This window comes from Electrona antarctica, assembly GCF_951216825.1.
Source record: "Electrona antarctica genome assembly, chromosome: 4".
Classification (NCBI taxonomy): domain Eukaryota; kingdom Metazoa; phylum Chordata; class Actinopteri; order Myctophiformes; family Myctophidae; genus Electrona; species Electrona antarctica.
Genome location: NC_136809.1, coordinates 19,666,354 through 19,678,059, shown reverse-complemented (window position 1 = coordinate 19,678,059; position 11,706 = coordinate 19,666,354). Strand labels below are relative to the sequence as shown.

The following is an 11,706-nucleotide window of genomic DNA, read 5'->3' as shown; positions in this document are numbered from 1 at the left end:
AAAAGAGAATGCCGGAAGGCTGTGAGGAAATGGCAACAAGCAAAATCACAGCGAGATCTGCATCTAATGATGTCAGTTGTATGACATCCAGCATGAATCCAAATTTGGGTAGGGTTTCAGCAATCAGCACAACCACAGCACCAAGTGACTTGAGTTAAATGTATAAAACCTAGATATATATATATGTTCAAATAAATTAGAGGAGGCATGTGGCCTACTGGCAGCACTCAGCGGTCAAGCTGTTTGCGAGATTGCCTTGTTTGGGAGCTTTTGAAAAGTCTTAGTGTGCACTTTTATTTTGTATCCTGCCTTGATCCACGGTTGGTGCTGCACCTGCCGTCCAGCAGATGTACCAGTTGTATTTGTTCTGGAGGTTGTTGATAGTCCCATGATGTCATGCACGTAGTGGCATGAGCCGTTATTGGTGAACTTTTGAGGGTACAGACATACTTTACCGACAAAATCTATTACAGACGTCTGTGTACTACTACACTGTGATCGATGATGTAGTATTCTGCCATTATGCTGCCATTCTGTGAACTGTTGAAGGTCACTGTTTTCTGCTCTGTGTTTTGCCCAGATAAGCTCCGGTGTCTCCTCTGCCATGAATCATCCACAGCAGTGTTTGGCACCAGAGTTTCATCCATGTTTTGACATGGCGAGTCCACAGTGAGGTCGTTTGCGATGAACATACAATACCTGGGCTGGTGGCTTTAAGACGGCCTTGTGCATCGCATCACCCACCAAATATAGGCAGTCTACACGGTCACAGCGCGTCATGACATGATGTTGTGAGCTTGAAGATCTGCTATTTTTCGGTATGCAACTAAGTATAAATCACGCATTAGAATTCACTGGTGGAGCAGCAGCCCTGCTGAAAAACAACAATCACTGGAACAAGACTAAAGAAGAAGCGATGGAAGCTCCTCTCTTCAGCCTTTGATCACAGTCACAAACCTCTGCTTAACTGCTGCTATATTTCTCAGCAGAGCTTAAATGGTGTCGAGCTCATGAACCTGGCCAGTCAAAGTGGGGATGCTGGCAGAAACCAGCTCCTCTTTGCCAACTTCAACCAGGACAACACGTTCTTAGCTGTTGGTACCAAATCAGGATACAAGTTTTTCTCCCTCTCATCTGTGGACAAATTGGAGCAGATTTACGAATGTAACACAGAGGATGTGTGTATTGTGGAGGGTCTATTCTCCAGCAGTCTAGTGGCTATCGTCAGTCTGAAGGCACCCAGGAAGCTCAAAGTTTGTAATTTCAAGAAGGGAACAGAGATCTGTAACTTCTCCTACTCCAACACCATACTGGCTGTCAAACTCAATAGACAGAGGCTTATAGTTTGTCTGGAGGAGTCACTGTACATCCACAACACCTGGGACATGAACGTCCTGCACACCGTCAGAGAGACCCCACCCAACCACACAGGTGTGTGTGCCCTCTCCGTCAGCAATGATAACTGTTACCTTGCCTACCCTGGCAGTGCCACGATAGGAGAGGTCCAAGTGTTTGACACTGTCAACCTGCGGGCGGCTAACATGATCCCAGCCCATGACAGTCCTTTAGCTGCATTGGCCTTTGATGCTAGTGGAACCAAATTGGCCACAGCTTCGGAGAAGGGTACAGTGATTCGTGTCTTCTCCATCCCAGAGGGACAGAAACTCTTCGGGTTTCGTCGAGGAGTCAAGAGGTGTGTGAGTATCTGTTCGCTGGCGTTCAGTATGGAGGGCCTCTACCTGTCTGCCTCCAGCAACACAGAGACGGTCCACATTTTCAAACTGGAGACGCAGAAGGAGAAGAATGTCCCAGCGGAGGAGCCCACCACATGGGGAGGGTACTTGGGGAAAGTGCTGATGGCGTCGACCACCTACCTGCCAGCCCAGGTCACGGAGATGTGGACCCAGGAACGAGCCTTCGCCACCGTACGACTGCCCTTCTCTGGACACAAGAACATCTGTGCCCTAGCTGTGATCCAGAAGATCCCACGGTTGCTAGTAGCGGCCGCTGATGGCTACTTGTATCTGTACAACCTAGACCCTCAAGAGGGAGGAGAATGCACACTTGTGAAACAGCACAGGATAGACGACAGCGCAGAGGCGCCCAACGATATTTTCACATGATCGCTCTAACCCTAATCCTAAACCAATTTAACCAGGAATTTCAAATTGATTCTTTGCTCCATGTTTGTGCCACCTCCAGTTGCGTGACAGAGGGTAACAGCAGTGTAGTTACACACCAGCCTGGAACAGAAGCACAGAGTGAGACAAGTGAGCAATATTATAGCAGAATAGTGGGCGAGATGTTGACATAAGTAGTTGCTCAAGTAGCACTGAGTCTTGAGCGTGGCTGACACATGCAGTTACTTTTCTGACACACTTTCCAGATTGGCCGAGCGCTCCAACAAACAGAACCAGTTCCTTAGCATGTGCTAAACATTCTCCTGGTGAAGCTTCTCATTCATTACCCCGGCCGAGACACATGCCTAAAATGTGGAGAGACAAATAAAACTAAAATAAATAAATAAATCTTCATTATAACTGTACAAAAAAAAAAGTTGACACATGCTGTAACAATTCCTCTATAGGACCCTGAGCAACACCGCCTTTCAATACTTACAAGATATCGTATCCATGGATTAAAAGCTGGCATCTTACAATGTTTTACGGTGACTGTGTAGTTTGTGAATGTTAAGAACATTTTACTCTCCTCTCCTGTCTGCAATGCATTCTCTCTGTTCTCTCTGCCCATAAAATAGGCTAAGACAGCTGCCATGGGTGCTCTGAAATTGCATTTTCTCTATACTTTTTTTCTGTAAATATTGCCAACATTAAACATAAAACTATGCTGTGTAGCAAAGTGCAGCCAACAGATGGTGGATAATAATGGCACAGCACCCAGCTACGCAATCATACTTCATCATCCTCAGCTTTACATTGAGTGTTCCCTGCAACTGCGGGGGTGTATTTGCATGTTGTGCTGTGTGCAAACAGCACATATGGTGTATGCACATTTGTGTATTACTCTACTGAAATTCAACTGGTGAATAATATGATTGAATGTCACTTTATTGTTTTCTGTGTTTTAGTGAGGAAGACAATTCATCATTTGAGGCCTTTTGTTCCAAAACGAACCAATTCTGCAAACTTTGGAAGCGAAAAGTCAGGCCAGAGGTTCTGCTCTGGCAGCCAGGGAGCGTGTGTGCACTGTTTTACCTGCGGGCGGGCCAACAGTGCCGGAGATTAGCTGTTCACAGACGGACGGACAAACAGACTTCGGCCTGGTGGAGAAAATCAAAAGCTTACAAAGAGAGCAAGTCAGCAGTCAACCATATCGATGGTCCAATTAGAAATTCAGAATGTCCACTTGTACATGAATCATAATGTGTTTTTAGTAATATTATGTTATAAACGTATCCCTTTGTGCACTCATCTAGGCTTATCTGTGAGCATCTGTTTTTGAGCGGTGCCTCCGCTCCATTACGGAGCTATATCCGTCTGTCCGTATGTCCGTATGTCCATACGTATGTCTGTCTCTGTGTCTGTATGTCTGAGCACGGAAAGCAGCAACACCTAAAGTGGCCAGTACAGTACAGCACGGAGTAAAGTCGTACTACAAAGTCGTACTACAGAGTACCCCGGTACACTACAGTACCGGGGTTCCGGGGACCCCCACATGGACCCCCCTGGGGACCCCCACATTGGTAACTGTGTCATTTCTCGACCGTTTTGGACGTGCGGCAGCTCGCCGGAACCGGACCGCCCCCCTGGGCGCGTTCCTGGGGGTCTGGATGTTCCAGGGACCCCTGCATTACACTACAATACAGTACAGAGCACAGTAGAGTACAGTACATATAACAATAAATGTATAGTGTGATGTTTTGAGTGCACATGACTTTAAGTAAGAAGTAAATTGTTAGCGGTTAGCCATAACTTTATTACTTAATGTTGACCTGAAATAACATTAGATCTATTTTTATCCTGCATTCTCTGTGGGGTTTTTTGTTTTCTTTGTTTTCTTTTCTCTTGCTGATGTGATGCTGATTTTGCACTTGTACTCTGAATTTGATAAACGCTGTTATGCTGAAGTGTTACTTTCTCACTTTCTCTCTCTTTCTATGTTATTTATAATCTACTTGAGAATCCCTTCTTTGTACACCTTGCCATCTATTCTACAGTAACAGCTGAAATCCTGTGATCTCTCTGGAGACTTGCACACACAAGATGCACAAGCTTGGGAAACTTAACAAGTGTTTCAGGATACAGTTCACTGATGCAGGAAGCATCGTCTCCTCCACATGCCAATACTGCCAATATCACAGACACTGAACAAACTTTAGCCAATGCCTTAGCTCTTGGCTTTAATTGGCAATTCCTGCAATCTGCATGGAGTTGTTTATGGACATTACCGAGGCTTTCAAATATAAACACAAGCCTTATATATTGTAACCGAACTGTCTAAGGCCCCATTACACTGGCAGCCAGATCTGTGCCACATCCAGATTGGAATCTGATTTGTTTAAATGAGTCATGTGACATGTTAGACTCATTTAAACCAATCGGATTTCAATCTTGATGTGGCTGCCAGTGTAAATGGGGGCCTAATAGCTTCCTTGAGACGTTGGTTCTCTTTGTAAGGAATGCTTATTTTAGACTGTGATCGAATGTACATCCCACTTCTTAAACTAAGCTTAGTAAACTTTAAACACACACACACACACACACACACACACACACACACACACACACACACACACACACACACACACACACTGCAGTCAAAGACCCAGTACAAACGACGTCACATGCCCACACTTATGCCTGACCAGGACCTGAGTAATCAAATTTCATTCTGTACTTGTATGGAATGACAATAAAACTCCTTGAACTCCTTGAGCTACAACAAAAATGTACATCCCAAAATCACACACACACACACGCACGCGCACGCGCGCACGCGCGCACGCACGCACGCACGCACGCACGCACGCACGCACGCACGCACGCACGCATGCACGCACGCACGCACGCACACACACACACACACACCATACAATTGTATCACACAGCTTTCACTGACCCGTGGGCAGGTGACGTGCTCAGAGATTACAGCTAGTTCCTGTGGTGAAGTCTTTCAGTGGAGCCTGAGAGAGGCCGGTCCATCTCTTTGCACTGGCAAAGCTAAATTGATGCTATTGAGGTTAAAGGTCCACTTGAGCCTTGATAACAAGAGGCATTCCTGCAAGACTGCCTGCTTGATGGAAAGGAACAAAACAACCCACTGGCTGCACTGGATTGATTTAATGTAGACGGAGTGGAGAGTATAGGAGACTTCATGAGTAAATCAAGAAACAACATCTCCACCAGGACGGGATATATTCTCATCACATTTGGCCAGATAGAATGTGGAGCAACCAAAAATAATTGAGTCTACGACCTACGATTCAATAGTTACATGACAAGACTCACAGAGCTCACAGACAGGGATGAAAACATTAGGATAAGGCGTGCCTGGTGGAGACTATGTTAAAAATATATTGTAGTTATGGATGGTGTGTGGGTGGACAATTGCACATTTTCAGTAGACACACTGCAGCTTGGCTCCATCTTGTCTAAAGCATTGTGAATGGTAGAAGTGAGGAGATCCCCAGTGTGGAAAATATGACCCAGAGCCAGTGAAGTGTGAAACTATACACTGTAAACATCCGAGTATTAATTTCACTCAGCCCTGAAATACAACTACACATATAATATTCCTTTTGTACGATCTTTCTTTCTTTCTTTCTTTCTTTCTTTCTTTCTTTCTTTCTTTCTTTCTTTCTTGACAAAATGTCAGGCTGACACATTTTGATACATTGCACTACAGTGTGGGGTTTTCTTGTCCTTGTAGGCTACTTATCTCTGCTCCCTGGTGCTCTCCCACTTTTGTGTTCAGGCTGAGAACAGTACAGGCCTGAAAGCTTGACTCCGTCAGTGAGCGGTCCAGTGCTTCTGTTAGGCTGAGTGTGTCCTGCCATGGTTTGGGTCCACTTGTCCCCTTAGAGGGAAGCATCACTGCAAATGCAATACAAATGTATTCATTAACCTTCCATGCGAAACATTTCCATCCTGATGGGAGTGGTCTCTTCCAGGATGAGGGTCACTGAATGGTTTGATGGTGTGAATCATTATGCTATGGTCTTCACAGTCACCAGGTCTCAACCCCAGTTGAACACCTACTAAGATTTGGGTTGTGTGTGTGTGCGTGTGTGTGTGTGTGTGTGTGTGTGTGTGTGTGTGTGTGTGTGTGTGTGTGTGTGTGTGTGTGTGTGTGTGTGTGTGTGTGTGTGTGTGTGTGTGTGTGTGTGTGTGTGTGTGTGTGTGTGTGTGTGTGTGTGTGTGTGTGCTACCGCTTGCCTGATTCCATGTGAATGCAGCATTACACTGCATACTCATTTCCTTACATTTAGCATTTTCTTCAAAACTCACTTTCTGCTACAACTTCTAGGGCCTACAGATTTTATCCAAAAGCCTCTGGAGTCATGTGATGAACATCATTGAGATTGTTCAAATTCTATTCCGATTGGCTATGATTCACAGGGTGGCTTCTAAACAACACAGAACCAAGAGTGATTTAAGGTACACCCATAGGACATGACACAAATGGGACAATGTCACTCTTTGTTGCACAATTTTTTTAACTAAATGAGGCACACATGATCTTGAGAGTCATGTGACAATGAGTGTCAAACAGGCTTTTGATATTCCACAATGTTTGTGTATATTTGCCTTCAACAATTTGTCCTATTTCTTTCAAAAAATGCCATAGGCTGTATCATGCACACAACATCCAATCATCAAGTGTTGATGGGCCTCTATAGAGTGTCCCGCCCCCTCGAGAAACCCGGAAAATAATTCCCTGTTCATTTTCCTCATAGACTTTTCAAAAAGTATTTATTTAAAGACCTTTTAAGCGTCGTACAAAGCCAACTCGAGTTGTGACAAATCATGACAACAAACACAATTTTTTGGGCCGAACAAATAATTAGAAAGAAGAAAAAAACGGCAGGTTACAACAATTTTTTCTTGTTTTTCTTCTTTGTAATTATTTGTTTGGTCCAGAATATTGTGTTTGTTGTCATGATTTGTCACAACTCGAGTTGGCTTTGTACGACTCTTAAAAGGTCTTTAAATAAATACTTTTTGAAATGTCTATTGGAAATGCATTGGGAATTATTTCCTGGGCCTGGCGTTGTCATGAAAGGGGGCGGGACTGCAACGCTCTATAGAGGCCCATCCAGAGACACAACCAAAGGCACTTTCATTTCTGCCCATAGACACTATTTCCCCCCTCAGCTTCCTCAAGTCCACTACTAATGAGACTACTTTAATACAGTGTTAAAATGAGTCACACTATATAGCATACTTTAATAACATATAAGTTTAATACTGAATATAACATTAAAAGGGTATAATCTCTCGAGACAGAAGGGTAACACTGTGATAACAGGGTGTCGTTTTAAGTAAAAGAACACTCAGTAATACACTGCAAAAGCACTACAGTGGTGTTCCACCCCCCGAGAGACCTGTGCAGTCTACATACCAAGGCACTTGAAGCTGTTCTTGTGGTGGCACAACACCTTACGAAGACAGTAGAGTCTCTTTTTGCCCCACATTATGACTACATTATTATTCCTGTGACTGCAGACAGGTGCACAGTTGGGGTCCTTGGAGGCAAACTGCTTTAGCACTTTCTCTTTTCTTTTTGTCCTCCCCTTCCTATTTTGCGTCCCATCTATATTAATCTCTCTTAGCAGCTCTGCTGAAATGTGCCCCAGTTTGTGTGACACACAGCCAGAGTGTTACAAATGACTGTGATCTCCTTTACCACCCTTGAAAATGGGGAGACAGCCTTATACCATGAAAAGTGCATGGCCCCGGTGGGCCCACAGAAGGCTTTAGAAGATGCTGTGTTATGTTGTCATGGTAACCACTGGGGAAGAGACGCAGAAAGCGACAGACAGGCACATAGAGAGAGACGGAGATGTTTTATGTCCTTATTTCCCTTAGCAAAACAAACTGGCTGCCTTATTAACTGTTATCAGACCTGAAGCGCATACAGTAAAATGGTCTGTGGAGACACTGTGGGCATCATACAGTTGTAACAGCCGCTGGCTGTATTTGTTATTATGTTCAATTAGTAGTGATAAATATATATAGAGCTAATGCTATTATATCTATTTATTAGTAGGCTTGCTTAGCTGTACAGGCTATTATTGCCTGCACTGCAGATGATGAGTGACGTGTCCCTAATGTGTTGCCTGGCCTGGCCTGGAGCCTGATCAGCCCCTACTTTGATCCAGCAATCACGTAAAGGGGGTACTTTGATCCAGCAATCACGTAAAGGGGGTACTTTGATCCAGAAATCAGGAAAAGGGGGTACTTTGATCCAGAAATCAGGAAATGGGGTTACTTTGATCCAGAAATCAGGAAAAGGGGGTACTTTGATCCAGAAAAAAAGTTTGAGAACTATTAGAGCTCAGTCTGCATTCTAGAGTAAACCTATACTTGAAAAGAAATTCACTCTATAAAATTAAAATACAAAAAATAAATATATACATAATATTCTTTATTTATGGAGGACTTAGAAATGCTTTACCTACAGTAATAGTTAAAATGAGGAAAAAAATACAATGTGTGTGCCAATGTGAAATAAAAAACATTGAGAATCGAACAATATACTGTAACATTAAAGCAAGGCTCTTCGACAAAAGCAAGCATTAAGGAGAAGAAACGACATCTTCAATGGTGCAAAAATAAAATAAAAGTACCCTTGGGAAAGCTCACTAAAGAGGAGCCCTTTCTCAGGGCGGACAGGTGTGCAATAGGTGCCGAGTAGGCAATATTTAAATAAGGAATGTATTTCTTGCTTACTCTGAAGTTAAAATCGTCTACTCTTCTTTAGCCTACGGGCTGTTTTGTGGCATTCTGAGGTGTGCACTATGAAGTGTGGTGTGGTCTTTCCATTACCTTTCACTGTCATTATCAATTTCATAATGATTGCGACATAAAAAAAAGATAAGAAAAAACAAACTGTTCACGTTAATTAAAGCAATGCAGAATATCTATGCTTGCCTTCCACACACAAATACTGCAGTCAAAGACCCAGTACAAACGATGTCACATACCCACAGCTACAACAAAAATGTACATCCCAAAATCACACACACACACACACACACACACACACACACACACACACACACACACACACACACACACACGCACGCACACACACACACACACACACACACACACACACACACACACACACACACACACACACACACACACACACACACACACACACACACGCTGAGGGAATTTCAAATTCCCTCAGGGAATTTGAAATTCCCTCAGCACTACACATGCACACACACATTCAAAGTCAATCCATATAAAATGCTGCAGATAACTTCACCCACCCACAGCAATAACACACACACACACACACACACACACACACACACACACACACACACACACACACACACACACACACACACACACACACACACACACACACACACACACACACACACACACACACACACACACACACATTAATAATCTGAACTACAGAGACACCAACAAAAGCCCCTGAATCTCAGTGACAGGAATTTGTATTAATAAGCGTAGGTGTTTGTGTTCCTGCAGGGGTGAATGGCATCTGCCTGGCATACTGATGGCTTTTACAACACCTCTGTGCCATTCCCACTCAGATGGTGTTATGCACTCCCTTTGGCCCCCTGCAGATACTTGCCCTTAATTAGAAGAGCATCGTACTGGTGTGTGTGTGCGTGTGCGTGTGCGTGTGCGTGTGCGTGTGTGTGTGTGTGTGTGTGTGTGTGTGTGTGTGTGTGTGTGTGTGTGTGTGTGTGTGTGTGTATGCGTGCACGTGCATGTGACTGTGCGTGTGTGGTCTCTAGCAGTGTGAGACACATGGTGACTGACAGCTATGATGACACATCGGCCACTTAAACCCAACGTCATGGGGGCACGGTGGAACAGTTGGTATAGTGCTGTCGCCTCACAGCTAGAAGGTCCTGGGTTCGATTCCCGCTCGGGGCGCTGTGGGTGCTGGCGGCGTGTTTCCTCATCAGTGCCCATACCCGAGGCGGGGTTGGCGAAAGGGGCTTTCTGTGTGGAGTTTGCATGTTCTCCCCGTGTCCCCTAGGGTAGGTACCCTCACAAAAAACATGCAGTAATCCTGGTCTCTAAACTGCCTCCCCCTGGCCAGCCGGGGTGCCTGATGGAGGGGAAAGGAACTGGTTGGAATAACGTGTTCCTTCCACGCGCTACGTCCAACCAGGGAAACTCCCACTGTCAGGTGTAATGGAGCAACTTGGACACTCAGGCATGAAGGAAGCATGAGTTCAAGTCCGTTGCTCTCCCCATGTCCCCCATATATGGGGACTAGGTTGGCGGAGGGTGTGTAGAGCCCAGGATCACATTAGATAATTGACACAGGGGTGAAAAATGGGTTACAAAATCGTGGGATAAAAAAAAAAGAAAAAAACCCAACGTCATACTTCGTTGAACGATTTTGTCGTGTGTAGCAAAATTAGCTTGCAACGCGTTGCGTCGCATCGCATCGCATCACAACACATTGTGAGCTATGGCTATCTATCTATAAATGCATCATGTTAAATGCATCAGATTCGACACACGCGTTCCACACCACCACAGGGAGTGCACTAGTGCCCAGTCTTGAGTCGGTGGGATACATTGCTGTCCAGAACCAGCACAAAATCCCCTGCCCAGGCTCTGGACAGGGCCCAAATTATCCAATTGATCACACCTGATCACCTCTAGATCTTCATATATGGAGCTGGCCTGTTCTGACATCACAATGATGTTCTGATATCTACATAGACTCCATATTTGGGCATGCCTGACAAAAAACTCCATATATGGGTATAAAAGGGACACAGACATAGGGTGAGGCATGCATTTCAACTTGCATCGTTCCAAGTAGGCCAGTGCCCAACAGGCACCGCTCTAGTTTTCAGAATTTCAAAACATGTTTGGAAGACTTTGAAGCTTTTCACCGACATACCCAAAATAGGGTGCCAGTAATAATGTATATACGTACATTTATATGTTTCTTTGAGTCATTTGCTGCTTCTAGTTGTTTTAATCACCACATTTGTGGACTCTTTAGAGTTTGATGGCAGTCACATTGAAGTTACTGATTCCCTGCTCTAGTCTTTGTAAACCAGCTGACCATCAAGGTCTTTGATAAGAAAATGCTGCATCAGCAGGCATTGGTGCATTTTTCATGCAAAAACGTGTCCTTGACTGTCAACGCTAAATATGGTACAGTTTTGATGTGAGATCATCACTTTTTACTGCTGAAATGGACTATTTGTCTTTGTACAACTTCACTTGCGGAATTAAATTAATTAAAATTAACTCACAATTCCAACACTGATGCACAAATCTGAATATTGATTTCACAGTGTCCTTATACACACTGTGTGGCAATAAAGCAACACATTTGTTATTCGGAACAAGTATGATTTTAAACAAATAAAGGCTGTATGGATGAGGCATCAATATGAATAGTTGTGAGTGACATTAAATACTTACCAGTGATTTTCTGATTGTTTATTTGTCACACAATAACACAGAGTTTTACACAGACTTAATGAGCACTCTGTATTTT

General features: G+C 44.1%; 1 protein-coding gene across 1 annotated transcript; it reads left to right on the top strand.

Annotated features, from left to right (window-relative positions):
* Positions 1-1,010: 1,010 nt before the first annotated feature.
* On the top strand, positions 1,011-2,123 carry LOC306921216 (WD repeat domain phosphoinositide-interacting protein 2-like; the record flags this gene model as incomplete). The annotated part of the gene is made up of 1 exon (XM_079498327.1): positions 1,011-2,123. The coding sequence occupies one exon, from the start codon at positions 1,011-1,013 to the stop codon at positions 2,121-2,123; it is 1,113 nt and encodes a 370-aa protein (XP_079354453.1).
* Positions 2,124-11,706: the final 9,583 nt, after the last annotated feature.